At 38.7% G+C, this 18,274-nt stretch overlaps 1 protein-coding gene across 1 annotated transcript in view; it reads left to right on the forward strand.

The window, feature by feature from the left end:
- Positions 1-17,070, forward strand: part of znf652 (zinc finger protein 652) — a 108,175-nt gene extending 91,105 nt beyond the window's left edge. The window contains 3 exon segments of the mRNA XM_041217594.1: positions 3,948-4,063; positions 6,188-6,332; positions 15,912-17,070. Coding sequence (XP_041073528.1) covers positions 3,948-4,063; positions 6,188-6,332; positions 15,912-16,393 — 743 coding nt within the window. The 3' untranslated portion in view covers positions 16,394-17,070.
- The last annotated feature ends 1,204 nt before the right edge of the window (positions 17,071-18,274 follow it).

Genomic DNA, 18,274 nt, shown 5'->3' on the forward strand with positions numbered 1-18,274 from the left:
TCAAATGACCACCACGTTTTATACTACAAGAGAAAAGTGCAGATTTGTTTGGCAAGTCGACTCTGATTGGCTGAGGTGTTGCCATGGGGAAGGTAAGAAGGAACTATAGGCTCCCCAAGTTCCCAAGTAATTCAGGAAAGACACCAGGCTTAAATATATTTCTTTTGTTTGCAGAGAACTGGCCCCTGCATATGAGTATTTGTTGCTTATAGCAAGCATAGATGTTATAAGCTCGACTGATTATCTTAAACTGGTTATTAGTGTGGCTATTAGCTTGGTCCATATTAATCACAGATAATGTGGGCAAGATTATCATTAAGTATATTTTCATTTTTGAGCAACTTTTAGTTGCAATGGGCCACCTGTGGTATTTGTGGTGTCCTTCTTTTGAGGCAGTATTTGGAGCAATGTTGTTTAGTTGGCATCAATGCCACCCAATTGGTTTATTTCAAAATTTCCTGTAATCTTGGTCTATTTTATGGATAAATGTCTATAACTTCAGTATGTTAGCTCAGGCCTTTCCTCATGTGACCTCCAGTTCTTTTGCCAATCACCTCTGGTTGTTCACCTTTTCAACCATTGGAAACAGTTTATCTTTATTTACTCTGATACTGTATCTCCTTTGGTACTGACCCGTATAACCTATTGTTCAGAGGCCTGTACGTAACTCCCATTATGGTTTTTTACATTTGCGGTTCCTCAACTCTTTTTTGAGCAACTTTTAGTTGCAATGGGCCACCTGTGGTATTTGTGGTGACCTTCTTTTGAGGCAGTATTTGGAGCAATGTTGTTTAGTTGGCATCAATGCCACCCAATTGGTTTATTTCAAAATTTCCTGTAATCTTGGTCTATTTTATGGATAAATGTCTATAACTTCAGCATGTTAGCTCAGGCCTTTCCTCATGTGACCTCCAGTTCTTTTGCCAATCACCTCTGGTTATTGACCCTTTCAACCATTGGAAACAGTTTATCTTTATTTACTCTGATACTGTATCTCCTTTGGTACTGACTCATATAAACTATCAGCTGTGCCAAAATAAATTAAGTGCCTACATGGTTGTATCTACTAAAGGCTGAAGGTGCTATGGAAAATTCCATAGCTCATTCAAAGTCATTGATATAATTGCTGCAATATTGGTACAAAATTCTGTGTAAATGTGAAGCATATTACATTGTTTTCCTCCATGAAGGTAACTGTCAATCTGTTGAAAGATAGGGAATTTTCAGTTCAAATAGCCAGGTAAGTCAATAATCTAAAGTACTCAGTGCTCCATGGCGCAGCTTACACCTTCAGACAATACTCCCTCAAGTGTTCTCAAAACAAAGCACGTAAATATCTATTTCGGGAGCATTGCAAGCCTTCCAAACAATTACCAGACAAAGTATTTTGAAATAAGCTTCAGTTCTCCACGATGTACAAATATGATCCTTATCCATACCATTTTCATTGCAACCTCCTGACATCTGTAGAGGAGGGTTTCAGGAAACTGAGGCAATTCTGCCACCCATCTATAGACAATATGGTGGGGAACCACGCACATGATGACTGACATTCTTTGAATAAAAGCATTGATAACTGAATCAATGAGAATCAGATCACTGTAGTTGGGAAAATGGGACCATTTCCAAAACTTGCATAGATCCCAGCACCTGCCTTATGACATCACATCTATCCTCAGGTGGTTTGGAACAAAACTTCTTTGAAGTTAAGGAGGTGCAAGAACAACTATGTTAAATTGTCACAGTGCATCATTAGCTGAAAGCTTCAAATGCAATGATGCATTTAACATGAACGTCACCGAAAGGTTCAATGTACTGTTTCCAGTGGTTTTTAGCTCTGGATTTGAACCAGTCCTCCTGATCTTGCATAAACAAATTAAGCAGTTTTACAGTTTCCTCCTGTCCACATCCTAATTGCCTAAAAGCAAAAAGGCCTGAACTAACATATTGAGGCCATGGACATATATCCTTAAAATAGACTAAGCATTCAGATTATTTTGGAATAGGCCACTCAGAGCACACAAACAACATTTGACAGAGTATGCGGACAAGTAAATAATTTCTTCCGACTGCCCTCCATGATCTTCAGAGCAACCCCACTAGGATACCCTCGACATGCCTTGATCGCAACACAATTGTTATTAAATCAAAAATACATGACAAGTGTTCTGTATTCTGGTCTGAGGGCAAAGATCTAGATTTGAGTTGTTATTTAGTATCCTTACAGGGCAAGGTTCACCACTTTATTTCCATTGAGCCAAGGTAAAAACAACAGTAGATATTGGGGCTAACCCAAAGAGCATGTAGGCAATTTGCTTGTCTAAGTTACTCAGCCAAAAATAACAATGTATTTAATGCCCCGTCAAGAGAATGTGTTTTAGTAATATACTAGGACAGTCACTGCTATTGAATCAATTTGCATTATGGATGGATTCCGTAGCACCATTGGCAGCACAAAAACAACTTCAGTTTGTGCATGGACAGTTTGAATTTTGTAATCACACCTTTTATCTATTTATGTCAACAATATGAAACCATAATAAAAACAGAATTACCTGGAAAAACTCAGCAGGTCTGGCAGCATCGGCGGAGAAGAAAAGAGTTGACGTTTCGAGTCCCCATGACCCTTCGACAGAACTTGTTTGTCCCTACAACCACACCAACCCCCTCCACTTCTCTCTCTCCCCCCACCCCCCACACACCTTAAACCAGCTTATATTTCAACTCTTTCTTGGACTCGAACTCAAGTTCTGTCGAAGGGTCATGAGGACTCGAAACGTCAACTCTTTTCTTCTCCACCGATGCTGCCAGACCTGCTGAGTTTTTCCAGGTAATTCTGTTTTTGTTTTGGATTTCCAGCATGCGCAGTTTTTTTGTTTTTATGAAACCATAATACATCAACATCACTGCCTTTTACATAGGAACTGTCCCTTGAGCTGATGGCAACAGCTATGCCTAATTTACATGACAGTACAGCTACCAAAGTGAAGATTACTTAAATGTATTGAAGGCATTAGCTTTATTCAAACTTCTCATTACATCAATTTTGGAATTTGAAAATTCCTTTAGGTAAAAATCCAGAAAATGATTCAAGTTTTTGATCAAAGCTTTTAGTATCTTGACCTTCAGAGAATCCACAAATCCTTACTGTCTTCCTAATAATGGCAAACATTATCAAGGCAGTATATTTGAAGCAGATTTTATTTGGAATTATTTATTTTAAATAAAAATACAGAGAACCTGGAGAATAACAAAGTCTGAAGAAATATACCAAGAGTCCAATTAAATAGAAAGAGTGGAACAGGTTTGAGAAGAGAATATTCTGCTCTGGCTCAGATGAGGGAGCAGAAGGAAAAACCTGTGCAGGTTTCTGGATCACAGGAAAAAATACCTTTCGGTACCTCTTTTATTAGGATTATTCTCTCCTCAAACCTGTTCCACTCTTTCTATTTAATTGGACTCTTGGTATATTTCTTCAGACTTTGTTATTCTCCAGGTTCTCTGTATCTTTATTTAAAATAAATAATTCCAAATAAAATCTGCTCCAAATATACTGCCTTGATAATGTTTGTCATTGTTAAAAACTCAGCAAATATTAAAAAAAGCTTTAGTCAGCAAGTTGTGCTAGTAGTAGGTGCTGCTGAGATATATTAAAAATCACCATACTAAGTGCAGGTGTTAGATAATTTCAGTCATGACTACAATCATGGTAATTTGCAGTCTAGAAATTTAGTGCTGGTTTAAAGAACTGTGACAGCAAAAGTTTAATCCATGTTTAATTTTAGAACTCATGGATTTGAATTTTTCATTTGTATTCTGGAGTTCACTAAATTGTTGGGTTTTTTTTACATTGAAGAATAGTATGTACTACTTGAAAGATGATACAAAGGTGCCAATGAATTGTGTTTTTATAGTGCTCTGTAGCATTTGGACATTTGTTGTTTCAGCACATACTAAAGATATGCCATTCACCTGTGAAACATGTGGGAAATCTTTCAAGCGCAGTATGTCATTGAAGGTTCATTCTCTTCAACATTCAGGAGAGAAGCCTTTCAAATGTGAGGTAAGTTAATATGTTAATACTGTTTTTATTTATAACTAAAATGTTATGAACTGATACCTAATAACGTTTACGTTTATTATGGGCAGAGTATTGCCGTTGGGTGCGGGGGAGGGCCCGACACGCCAACGCGTAAAATGACGCAAGATGATGTCTGGCATGCGTCCCAATGTCATCACGCGTCATTTCAATATTTCGTTTGGCAGGCGCACGCTGGAGGCGGCTGCGCGCCCGCTGAACTGTCAACGGCCTATTAAGGCCATTATGGAAGTAATTTAGCTTATTAACAATGTTGCCTGTCCAACAAGGTTGGCGGGCAGGCAAAGAGCCTAAGCAGCCTTCGCGTTTTTCATGAAACCTCATCCATGGGTGGGATGAGGCTTCCTGAAGGTTTAATAAAATAATTAAATAAATTTTGCAAACTTCACAAACATGTCCCAGCTCATGTGACACAGCCACATGAGGTGAGATGTTTAAATTATATTTTACTTTATTTTTTAAAAAGTTTTATTATCTACTTAATCTCCCTGAGGCAGCTCTGTCCCTCAGGGAGATTGCTGCGCTCTTTCACCTCATGCACAAAGGAGCTCAGGCCCCAATGCTTCCTCCTCCCCCTGGTTGCATAGGTAGTGCTAAGCGCTGCTGGTCACACGTTACGCTGGGAGGGCCTTAATTGGTCTGCCTGCATAAAATGGCAGCGTGCAGCTGATCGCGGGCGGCAGTCGACTCCGTGCCCGCTCCCACCCAGCCCACCTGCCATAGGAAAGATTCTCCCCTATATGTTTTTTGGCCTTCAATACAAAAAAAAATGGTTTTGGGCATGAATTCTAAAGTCTTTGTGTTCTCTTGTGGAAATATATTACTTTCAAACTTATAAACTTGTTTACCTGATGGAACAGATTTATTGCCTGTGATGTGAAAATTCACTGTTGCATTTTCATAATCTAATGTCTTGTTCTTCTTAATATATGAATAAGTAAATTAAATTTGTAATTTAATTTTGGAACAAAAATAACTTGGCCTGTTTAATACTAGCAGCTAGACATTAAGTGTATTCATATAATTGTTCTGTTCCAATGCGAAGTCCTCATTTTTACCTTCCCAGCGAGTTAGGGAGTTGCAACTAAAGTCAGAAATTTGTGGTATGAATTTTGCAGGTACACTGATATGAATGACACCGCACATGCTAAGCCAGTGAGAACCCTGTAGAAATTAAAGTTAAGAATGTATTAGGAGCTTCATGATTTATTTAAAGGTAATATGTAAACGTTCATGATGTAGTGGGATAATTTACTAATTTATGCTCTATTATTGTTTAAAATCTGATCAATATCATGTTTAATAATCCAAAGGAAACCATATGGATCACTGATTGTAGTGTGTTGCCTGCAGCACAGCCAAATTAAAAGGGAAATACCCAACCCTAACTAAAATGGTTATTAATCTGGCTGGATATTCTGTGTTGTGCCTAGTTTTTAGTCATATACTCATACTATGATCTATTAGGTATCAAACAACTTAGAATTAAATAGGCTGTATGTATATTAGCATGACTGAACCGGATACTAAAAATTGATTCCAGAATGCAACCAGATATTGTGCTTAATTTCATTGGAATCAATTTTCTGAGTAAGGCCTTTGCAGGATTACAGCTGAACTGTAAAATGAGAAATTGTGTTGTCAGAGCATCTTGAACGGCTTCTCTCCCCCAATACCAGTTCACTACTGGAATGCTGATCTGTTGCTGCTCTTGGACCCGGTGCTAACACAAAGTAATGGTGAGCTAATTGAGACTACTTCCTTTACTCAATCGAACAACAAAAAAAGCTAAGGTTAATGTGCTAATGGCAAACTATTTGTTCATTAAAGATGCATAAATAGATAACTAAAACAAGTGTTTGTCTTTAAAATTACTAAAAGGTTTGTAAATTACAACAAGTGGTAATTTACATGAAGCTGAGTTTCCTTAAAAAATTATTTTAAGTGATTTTCTAAATTGTACACTCTTTACATCAGAAAGTTATCATTTTTGAAGGGGCTGTTAAAAATCAAATAATTTATCAATTATACAGTGCAAAATAATTGAATTATTAATTTAATTAAGGAAGATTACTCCTTTCATTTCAGAACTGTGATGAACGATTTCAGTACAAGTACCAACTTCGCTCTCACATGAGTATTCATATTGGCCATAAACAGTTCATGTGCCAGTGGTGTGGCAAGGACTTCAACATGAAACAGTATTTTGATGAGCATATGAAAACTCACACCGGTAAGAACATGGTTCTGTGGCTAGATTTTTAATTCTAACCAAAATTAATCTTTCACTCTGCGCTTACTGAAATTTGCAATAGATAACACGAACATTAAGTGAATTTTACATAGGCAAGCCAGTTTCTCTTAAACATAACCACTTTGGTAAACTGACACCTGATTCATGTCATGAAGTAGAATGCAATTTTGTTTCTATTGTATATATTCTGGCGAATGTCATCTCATACTGTCGATATGTTCTAACTTTATCATTCGGTTTCGTTTGCGAGTTAAAATTCTATGCATTTGGACACAAGTAGAATGTGCTGATGCACTGTGACCAAAAATGCATTGAAAAAAAAATAAAATGATATTCTTTTTCGATAGAGAAATTTAAACCCGATTCTATAGCTGTATTTTTTGCTTAAGGAGTTCTGCTCTTCTTGGGGCAAGAAAATATATTTGTGCAAACTGGATTTTATTTTAAAATGTGCTAAAATCATGTGCCAGAGAAAAACAATCTTAGGGAGATCAGTGAGCAGTCAGAGAAAATAAATGGATACTGAATAGTTCATTTTCCATCTTGACAGGTTGCAAAATATTTTTGATTCAAACTGGGTGGCCTCTGATAAAAAGATTTTCTGTAAATTGATTAAGGAGGGCACTGGAACATATTAAAGTGCATGCACCAGTTAATTTCACCTTGCAGCACATCAAGGATAATCATGGTTTCCTGGAACCTAATTTGATTTTCCTCCTAGAATCTCAGGGAATTTTCTTAGAAATTTTCCTGAAGTTGGCCATTTTTTTAAAATATATGACTCCCCCAAGAGCTGGCATCACTATCAGTGGCCAGAGTCATATCTAGCTCATCCAGGATATATTTGAAATTCCTTGATTGGTTTGGAGTTGGTGAGTCTTAAGGTTACGAGTAGGAGAGGCACTTTGAATTCAGGCGTTGGTGTGAGGTTTAAAGTGGTGAGACTGCAATAATAGCTGTATCCATGGCTAAAACATTTTTGGAAGTAGAAGATATAACTGATTGGGTTACAAGAAGTATCTAAGGGTAAGTTAACAGAGTTGGCGGATAAGTTGCAGTTGAGGTTACCTGTAGGGGCAAAGAAAGCAGGTATAGTTGAAGTGATAGCACAGCATTTAAAGTTGGAAGTGATACCTGACACTAGTGTGTCACAGTTGGAGGTGGTGAAACTTCAGTTAGAAATGAAGAGGCTTCAATTTGAACTAGCAAAGGAAATGAAAAAAACTGGAACCAGAGGCAGCAGAAAAAGGAAAGAGAAAGAGCATTCCAAAGGGAACTGGCGGAAAGGCAGGAGAGAAAAAAAAGACAAGGAAGGGAATTTGAGATGGTGAAGATAGAAAAGGAAGAGAGAATGAAAGAAAGAGGCAGAGAGTACCGGCTTAAAAAGCTGGACTTTACAAAGAAGACATCAGATGCTGAGGAAAGTCCTGATGATGAGAAAGCCTTTTATCTAAAACCTAGTGGAGAGATATTTAAATTTGAGCAAACTCTTCCAAAGTTTGAGGAAAGCGATGTGGAGGCGTTCTTTATTTCATTTGAGAAGATAGCGAAACAGATGAAATGGCCACAAAAAAACTGGACATTGTTATTACAGTCTAGGTTGGTGGGTACAGCACATGACATTTATGCTTCACTGTCAGAAGAAATGTCGGTTGACTACAATGTGGTTTTAAAAAAGGCTATTTTAAGTGCATATGAATTGGTTCCTGAGGCATACAGGCAGAAATTTAGGAATATGAGAAAACACCCTGGGCAAACTTATATTGAGTTTGAGAGAGTAAAACAAAGTAATTTTGACTAGTGAATATGGGCATTATAAATAGAGATGACATATACAGACCTTAGAGAAGTAATTCTTTTGGAAGAATTTAAAGATTCAATTCCTTCAATAGTGAGAACCGATGTGGAGGAACAGAAGGTTAAAACAGTAAGACAGGCGTCAGAGATAGCTGATATAGTTCATAGACCTAAACCTTTTTTTTCATCACCCTTTAAATCAGAGAAGGATGAAAGTGGGAAGGTGAAAGGAAGGAGGGTAGCCAGGAAGAAGGAGTAGGTGGAAATTCCCAGGAAGTTTTTTCTCAGACTAAAAGGGAAGGTGCTGAGGGTAGAAGTTGAGGTGTTTTCATTGGACACACAAAGTATTGTGGGTTCTGAGAATCAGGCACAGGAAAAACCAGTGGTTTGTGTACAGGTAAAACAGGAAGAATCAGTGATAGGTAAAGAAGTGGTAATGTGTTCACAATTTACCCAAAGGAGTTCTGAGGAGCAGGTTGCAGAAATGTTTAAAGATTTCGTATGTGAAGGGGAAGTCTTTCCATGTGTACAGAGTGGAGTATCACAGAATCACAGTGCAGAAGAGGCCCTTCGGCTCATCAAGTCTGCACCGACATGTGAGAAACACCTGACCTACCTACCTAATCCCATTTACCAGCACTTGGCCCATAGCCTTGAATGTTATGACATGCCAAGTGCTTATCCAGGTACTTTTTAAAGGATGTGAGGCAACCCGCCTCCACCACCCTCCCAGGCAGTGCATTCCAGACTGTCACCACCCTCTGGGTAAAAAAGTTTTTCCTCACAGCCCCCCTAAACCTCCTGCCCCTCACCTTGAACTTATGCCCCCTTGTGACTGACCCTTCAACTAAGGGGAACAGCTGCTCCCTATCCACCCAGTCCATGCCCCTCATAATCTTGTACACCTCAATCAGGTCACCCCTCAGTCTTCTCTGCTCCAATGAAAACAACCTAAGTCTATCCACCCTCTCTTCATAACTTCAAAGTTTCATCCCCGGCAACATCCTGGTGAATCTCCTCTGCACCCCCTCCAGTGTAATCACATCCTTCCTATAATGTGGTGACCAGAACTACACACAGTACTCCAGCTGTGGCCTCACCAAGGTTCTATACAACTCCAACATGACCTCCCTACTTTTGTAATCTATGCCTCGATTGATAAAGGCAAGTGTCCCATATGCCTTTTTCACCACCCCACTAACATGCCCCTCTACCTTCAGAGATCTGTGGACACGCCAAGGTCCCTTTGTTACTCAGAAGTAGTAGGTAAAGATATTAAAATTTTAAGGGACACAGGGGCTAGTCAATCCTCAATGTTGTGGGATAGTGATAATTGTTGTTCAGAGGGAGTATTGCAGGAACAGGTGATAATAAGCGAAGTTCATGGAGATGCTAAACCTATTCCATTGTGGAAGGTAAATTTAAAGAGTAAGTGGAAAACAGGTGAGGTGATTGTTGGAATGGTGGAAAAACTGCCCACTGCAAGCGTTCAGTTTATTTTAGGTATGATGTAGCTGGGTCGCATATGTGGGTGATGCCTATAGTAGTTAAGCAGCCTGTAGAGGTGTTTTCAACAGAAGTGTTGCAGAAAGAGCATCCTGGATTGTTTCCAGTTTGTGTAGCAATAAGATCACAAGCTCACAGGATGAAATAGGAAGAACAGGAAGTTAAAAGGCAGGGAGAAGGTGTGGAAGTTCAATTAGTTGACACTGTTTTGATAAGATTGTTCTGGAAGAAAGAATGGAGGATATGCAGCTGTGATGTTTAGCTCAAGGCAGTTGCTAGAGTTACAGAAAAAGGATACGCAGATAGGACAGTTATACCGGACAGTTTACTCAGAAACAGAGGCAGAATGTTATTACCTTAAGGGTAGTGTTTTAATGAGAAAGTGATGGCCGTATCATGTTTCAACAGATGAAAACTGGAGGGAAGTACATCAGATTGTTATACCATTTGGAAATAGAAATGAGATCCTGATTCTAGCTCATGAAATTCCAATGGGGGAACACTTAGGAATTAGAAAGACACAGGCAAAAATACAAAAATGTTTTTATTGGCCTGGATTGCATAGAGATGTGGTCAAATTCTGTAGAACATGTCACACATGTCAGGTAATAGAGAAACCACAACCAGTAATTAAGCTGGTGCTTTTAATTCCAATTCAAGCATTTGAAGATCCTTTTACTAGGGTCATGATTGATTGTGTAGGACCCCTCCCTAAGACTAACAGTGGAATTCAGTACTTACTGACAATAATAGATGTGCTGCAAGGTTCCCTGAAGCGATGCCATTGAGAAAAATTACAACAAAGAAAATTGTGGAAGAGTTAACTAAATTGGTTTACCAAAAGATATAGTTTACCAAAAGAGATACAATCAGATCAGGGTTCAAATTTCATGTCACAGCTGTTTGAGGAAGTAATGAACAGTTTGGGGATATAACAGTTTAAATCAACAGCTTACCATCCTGAATCACAAGGGGCTTTGAAAAGATGGCATCAAACTTTAAAAGCTATGATGAGGGCATATTGTCAGGATTATCCACAGGATTGGGATAGGGGAATTTCATTCTTGTTATTTGCTATTAGGGAAGTTCCTAATACATTGACTGGATTTAGCCCTTTTGAATTAGTCTTTGTTCATGAGGTAAAGGGACTACTGAATTTGATTCATGATAAATTGGTGGGTCAAAGTTCAGAAACTACTCTCCTGGATTATGTATCAAACTTCAGAGAAAGATTGGATAAAGCATGTGAGTTAGCTAGGGAACATTTAAAGATATCACAGCAAGAGATGAAAGTGAAGGCAGACAGGAAAGCTACAGCTCATAGTTTTGTTGCTGGGGAAAAAGTGTTAATTTTGTTACCAGTACTGGATGATTTGTTAAAAGGCAACATTTAGTGGGCCTTACAGAATTGAAAAGAAACTGAGTGAAGTAAATTATTTCATAAATACTCCCGATAGAAGGAAGAAGCAGAGGGTGTGTCATGTAAATATGCTTAAAAAGTACTTTAACAGGGAAGAGGACCAAAAGGAGGTAATAGTGATGGTAGATAAGGAGAAAAAGATAGAAATGAAGGATTCTGAAATTGATTTCCCTCTAATCAAATTGGATAATGAGGGGCTACTTGAAAATTTAAATGTGATATTGAGTTACCATCCAGACAAATGTCAAAGTGATTTGGAAGAGCTATTGCAGTCACACAGTGATTTGTGGGAATAAGCTGGGAGGACAAATCTAGATATACATGATGTGTGTAGAAGTTTCATCTTCGATAAGACAACATCATTATAGATTAAATATGGCAAAGTTATCACAAGTACAAAAAGAAATTGATTCCATGCTTCAAAATTACATCATTGAGTCTAGTTGCAGTAACTGGAGTTTGCCTATTGTGATGGTACTGAAATGGGATGGAACACAAAGACTATGTGTGTACTATCGAAAGGTGAATGCAGTGACAAAAGCGGATTCATATGGTATACCATGGTTGGAAGATTGCATTGAGAAAGTGGGACATTCAAAAAATATCACAAACATTGACTTGCTGAAAGGAGATTGGCAAGGACCATTTTCGTAGAGAGCATTTGTGATGTCAAATGGACTATATCAGTTTAAAGTCATGCCATTTGGCATGAAAAATGTAACTGCAACATTTCAAAGACTGACAGTAAATGCAGGACTGAGCAATTGTGCTATTTATATTGACGACTTGATAGTTTTCATCAAACATGGAGGAGCATTTACAACATCTGGAAGAATTATTCAGTTGACTACAAGGAGCTAATTCGGTGGTGAACTTGGCTAAAACTAAATTTGCAGAAGTGCAAGTTACATATCTACATACCATTGGACATGGTAAGGTGGCTCCAAGAGATGTGAAAGTCAAGGCTATCATGGATTTCCCTGCACCTACAACAAAATGAGAAGTTTTGAGATGTCTGGGCATGAGTGGGTTTTACAGGAAATCTATACCAAAGTTTAGTAGTATGGTTGCTCCATTGACTGAACTATTAAAAAAAAACAAGAAGTTTTAATGGACACAGGAGTGTCAGCAGGCATTTGACAGTTTGAAAACTGTATTGACTTTGACATCAGTTTTGGCAGTACCCAATTAAGCTAAGCAATTTAAGTTGGCCATTGATGCGAGCGATATAGGCATTGGGGCTGTACTGTTGCAAGAAGATGAAACTAGAAGTCAGAAACCAATAGGGTATTTTTCAGGGAAGTTGAATGTACAACAGAGAAGATATTCAACGATGGAAAAGGAGACTCTGGGTCTGGTGTTAGCATTGCAGCGTTTTGAGATTTACGTTGCAAACAATGCGTCAGAAGCAATTGTTTATATAGACCACAATCCTTTAAAGTTTCTGGACAAATTTCAAGACAGAAGTGCAAGACTATGCAGATGGAGTTTATTACTGCAACCATTTAATCTTAATGTTAATGCATGCATCTGGTAATGTAATAGTATGAGGATATAGATAAATGTAGGAGGTAGTGTAAGATGGGGGTAAGAAAATGAAGCCGTCTTTTTAAATTATGATGGTTCATTTTCTGGTAAGGATGGGAGTGTCATCAAAATATTATTTTCATAGTGTTATGGTGATTTATTATAAAGGTAGGCTAATAGTGGGGTTTGGATGGTTTCTGTGTATGTGTGGGATTTAATTGAATTGGAGACAGCTGGACTGGAGGCTTTGAGTCATCAAAAAGAAGCTGGGTTTGAAATACTAAATACATAAGCATGGCTGAAGTTTTAGAACGTGAAGTTTAAGGAAAGTTTGCATTTTTAGATAAACCGGAGTAGTTTGAATTTCAAAGAGATGGTAAGATGTTACACCTAGCCAGAAGAAGCTAAGCTAAACTGTGTTTCTTTTTCCCAAAGATTATTGATAATATGAGCACTATGAAAAATTTATACTATGAGAAAGATAAAGCTCCAAAGACATATTAGAACAATGGAATTTACATTAAAAGGGGGAAACCATGTATAAAGGAGTATGAGGCTATGTCTCAAGGAGGAGAAGGAATTCTAAGATCTAACAAATGTGAAAAGCCTCCAGCCTCTGTGCATCAAGTCGCTGTTTAGAGGAACCAAAGCTGAGAAAATTCACTTTGAATTCTCCTATCCAGGGTATTGTGTTGCTTTGCCTGGATCTGTTTAAATCTATTTGTTTTTTTACTGTTGCCTTAATGGAGGTGTAACTGGGAGACAGATCAATTAGGGATTTTAGGAGTTACTGTAGTAGTAATTTGTAGACCTATGTATGTGCTTGAAATCTTTTCTTTTGTTAATAAATGTTTAATTTAGTTTTCTAAAAAACCTCTGAAGTTGTGGTATTCTTACTACTTCTGAATTCAGGGCATGCATCTCGAAATAAAATATAAATTGCATAACAGTTGTGACCACATGATCAGGTTTCCCTCGTGGATTTGATCCGTCTGGCACACATCATCTATCACATCACAACAGAATATGGTTGTGGATTTTGGAAGTCAATCATCTCAGTCCCAGGACATCACTGCAGGTGTTCCTCAGGGTGGTGTCCTTGGCCCACAATCTTCAGCTGCTTCATCATTGACCTTCCTTCCATCACAAGGTCAGAAGTGGGGATGTTCACTGATGATTATGCAATCATGCAGCCATCTCCTGGGAATGAGATGATTGACCTCCAACCAATACAACCATCTCCCTTTGTGCTAGGCATGACTCCAATCAGTGTAGAGTTTCCCCCTGTTTCCCATTGACTTCAGTTTTGATAGGGCTCCTTGATGCCACACTGAGTCAATGTTGCCTTGTCAAAGCCAATCATTGAACTCACCTCTGGAGTTCAACTCTTTTGTCCATATGTGGACCAAAGCTGCAATGTGGTCAGGAGCTGAGTGAACCCAAAACTGAATGTCAGTGAGCAGGTTATTGCTAAGTAAGTGCCGCTCAATTGCGCTGTCGACGACACCTTCTGTCACTTTACTGATAATCAAGAGTAGACTGATGGGCAGTAATTGGCCCGGTTGGATTTGTCCTGCTCTTTGTTGACAGGAGATGCTGGAGCAATTTTTTACATTAGTGGGTAAATGCCAGTGTTGTGGTTGTACTGGAACAGCTTGACTAAGGCTGCAGCTGGTTCTGGAGCACAAGTCTTCAGTACTATTGCTGGAATATTATCAGGCCCATAGCCTTTTCAGTATCCAGTGCCTTCAGCCATTTCTTGATATCACATAGAATGAATCGAATTGGCTGAAGACTGACATTTGTGATGCTGGGGATCTCGGATGAAGACTGGAATGAATCATCCACCCTGTTCTTCTCGCTGACGATGGTTGCAAATGCTTCACCCTTTTTTTTTTGCACTGATGTGCTGGTCTCGCCTATCGTTGAGGATGGGGATATTTGTGGAGCCTCCTCCCCTGTTGGTTGTTTAATTGCCCACCACCATTCATCACTGGATTTGGCAGGGCTGCAAAGCTTAGATCTGAAACGTTGGTTGTGGAATCGCTTAGCTCTGTCTATCGCATGCTGCCTCCTCTGCATGGCATGCAAGAAGTCCTGTATTGTAGCATCACCAGGTTGACACCTCATTTTTAGGTATGTCTGGTACTGCTCCTGGCATGCCTTCCTTCACTCTTCATTGAACTAGGGTTGATCCCCGCACCCCCAGCTTGATTGTAATGGTAGAGTGGGGGATGTGCCAGGCCATGAGGTTACAGATTATGGTCGAATTCAATTCTGCTGCAGAATTTATGGTCAAAAGCCTGCTTCTGTGGATAAATTCAAGTAACAATAAGCTGAAAGATGCTATTGCATTCCAATAGGAGAAAGCAAAGACATTTTGTAATAACCAGTGTTGTGAACAGAATCAAATTTAGACTAGAGTGTAACCTGAATTATTTTGGGAATTCCTTTTAATCTTATTTTTTAAAAAGTCAATTAAGATAACACTTTGCTTATGTAGAGATGGAAAAATGTTGACTAAACGCCTACACTGCTACTCATCTGTATTTCACTTTCATTGTAGGTGAAAGGCAAGTAATTTTTTTTATGGCCAAGGTCTCAATAGCGAAGTAGCAAGCTGGGAATGAACACAGTACATGGTAGCATAGTGATTCATGGCTTTCCAGCCTCTGTTAACCTAATAACAATTATTTGCCTATTTTTTCCAGATATTATAATGAAGGTGCCCAGTCCTTTAAAAAATAACGTGTTGGGTTTATTGCAGATTATATTTGCAGGTTAATCTCCCTTGGGAGGGGAAAGAGTAGTCAACACTTGTTCCTGGTGATGCAAAGCTAAACAATGTCTGTCACAACAGGCATTGCAAATTAGGTTTTCAATTTGAGAAATACCATATGTTGCAACCTTCAAAACCATATTGTATAGAATCTTGACGTCATTATAAGCTACAAAACGTAGAGGAAATAAAATTATAAATTTAAGACAAAACAGTATATGCCCTACAAAATGTTTCTATCCAGGTAGGTAAACATCACATGCTTATCTGTTGCAATATTTGTTCTGCTGTGACAAGTATTGCTTGTATTAAGAGGATTCTGTTAGGTCTGCTGATGTTTCACTGTTATAATTTGCTACTGTAATCCTCTTAAAGCCTTATATCCATTGAAGTGAATGTCGCCTTGTTATTATTTGGGAAATAGTACACTGTACAGATTTTAAAAGATACTTTAGTAAGTCAAAAATTAATTATAAATTGTCTATTTATATGTTGCTTATTTTTGTAAAATCTATATTTATTTTTCCAGGAGAAAAGCCATTTATCTGTGAAATCTGTGGCAAAAGTTTCACAAGCCGACCAAACATGAAGCGCCATCGCAGAACTCATACTGGGGAGAAACCATATCCCTGCGATGTTTGTGGTCAACGATTCCGATTCTCCAACATGTTGAAAGCCCACAAGGAGAAGTGTTTCCGGGTCACCAGCCCCGTCAACTTCCCACCTACTACCACCACTGTCTCTTTTGCCACCACACCCGCATCCCCACCTCCACCAGTTACCATAAGCTCTCTCAGCTCACTTCCTCCTCGACCAATGCCACACCCACTTTCCCATCTACATCTTCACCCCCATCATCATACGCTATCAATTCCAACTATTGCACGCCTTCCACCACCACCGGCCCTTTTCAATGCTGAAGCAGTGAACCATAGATGCCAAAATGAGAGCACTTTCCTGCACCATATTTCTGAAAAAAACACTGCAGCAAGTGGAAGCCACCATCACTGAAACTTGGATATTTGAATTTTACTTTAAGTTGTGCTGAATATTTAGTGATGCTCCTATTAACTGTGCACTAAGCAGCAAAACAAAGACCGAGCAATCATGGTGAACTACAAATATTATTTTACTAAACTTCAGTGTACTTATTGCGGTTGTAGAACTAGCAAAATAATTTTTATCTAATCTATTGTGTAAGACAACTAAGCTGTGTGTACAGTGAACTAAGGTTTTATCATTTTTAAGGAATTCAGATGTATCCAGTTTTGTCATTTGATATCTGTTGATAAGATATGCTTTTTTATATTGGACTATTCCTTTTGCATTAAGAAAGTATGCTTATTTCTATTGCATTGATAAAATATTCTGGGGAAATTTAATGTACTAAATTAAATAATTTCATTTTTATTGTGAGAGATAAGAGCATTACATATTATCACTGTGCAACAAGGATTTTTCTGAAGCTAATAGTTAAGACTAGATCATGTTCTAGCCTAACCTGTCCATATGAAGCATTATGAAGTCCTGTTAATACAAATGTCTTTCACTTAACTAAAAAAAGTTTTTAAATGTCTGTGTAGCATATTTAGAAATAATTCTAAGATATAAATGTATGTCATTAAACGTTGTAATAATTATATTTTTGTTCTTGTAGCTGTTACATACATAAAGCTCAGTTTTACAAATATTGAGCACATTTATTCCAAGAAGTCTTAGTGGAGAAGGTGTAATATTTTGCATATAAGCCCCAATTTTAAAAATAGGTACTACTGCAGATGACCTGTGGCATATATCTAAAAACAAAAAAACTGCGGATGCTGGAAATCCAAAACAAAAACAGAATTACCTGGAAAAACTCAGCAGGTCTGGCAGCATCGGTGGAGAAGAAAAGAGTTGACGTTTCGAGTCCTCATGACCCTTCGACAGAACTTGAGTTCGAGTCCAAGAAAGAGTTGAAATATAAGCTGGTTTAAGGTGTGTGTGTGGGGGGCGGAGAGATAGAGAGAGAGAGAGAGTTGGGGGTGGGTGTGGTTGTAGGGACAAACAAGCAGTGATAGAAGCAGATCATCAAAAGATGTCAACGACAATAGTACAATAGAACACATAGGTGTTAAAGTTAAAGTTGGTGATATTATCTAAACGAATGTGCTAATTAAGATTGGATGGTAGGGCACTCAAGGTATAGCTCTAGTCGGGTTTTTTTTTATATAATGGAAATAGGTGGGAAAAGGAAAATCTTTATAATTTATTGGAAAAAAAAGGAAGGGGGAAACAGAAAGGGGGTGGGGATGGGGGAGGGAGCTCACGATCTAAAGTTGTTGAATTCAATATTCAGTCCGGAAGGCTGTAAAGTCCCTAGTCGGAAGATGAGGTGTTGTTCCTCCAGTTTACGTTGGGCTTCACTGGAACAATGCAGCAAGCCAAGGACAGACATGTGGGCAAGAGAGCAGTGTGGAGTGTTAAAATGGCAAGCGACAGGGAGGTTTGGGTCATTCTTGCGGACAGACCGCAGGTGTTCTGCAAAGCGGTCGCCCAGTTTACGTTTGGTCTCTCCAATGTAGAGGAGACCACATTGGGAGCAACGAATGCAATAGACTAAGTTGGGGGAAATGCAAGTGAAATGCTGCTTCACTTGAAAGGAGTGTTTGGGTCCTTGGACGGTGAGGAGAGAGGAAGTGAAGGGGCAGGTGTTGCATCTTTTACGCAAAAGATGTGGTCTCCTCTACATTGGAGAGACCAAACGTAAACTGGGCGACCGCTTTGCAGAACACCTGCGGTCTGTCCGCAAGAATGACCCAAACCTCCCTGTCGCTTGCCATTTTAACACTCCACCCTGCTCTCTTGCCCACATGTCTGTCCTTGGCTTGCTGCATTGTTCCAGTGAAGCCC

Source organism: Carcharodon carcharias, chromosome 23 (assembly GCF_017639515.1).
Source record: "Carcharodon carcharias isolate sCarCar2 chromosome 23, sCarCar2.pri, whole genome shotgun sequence".
Taxonomy (NCBI): domain Eukaryota; kingdom Metazoa; phylum Chordata; class Chondrichthyes; order Lamniformes; family Lamnidae; genus Carcharodon; species Carcharodon carcharias.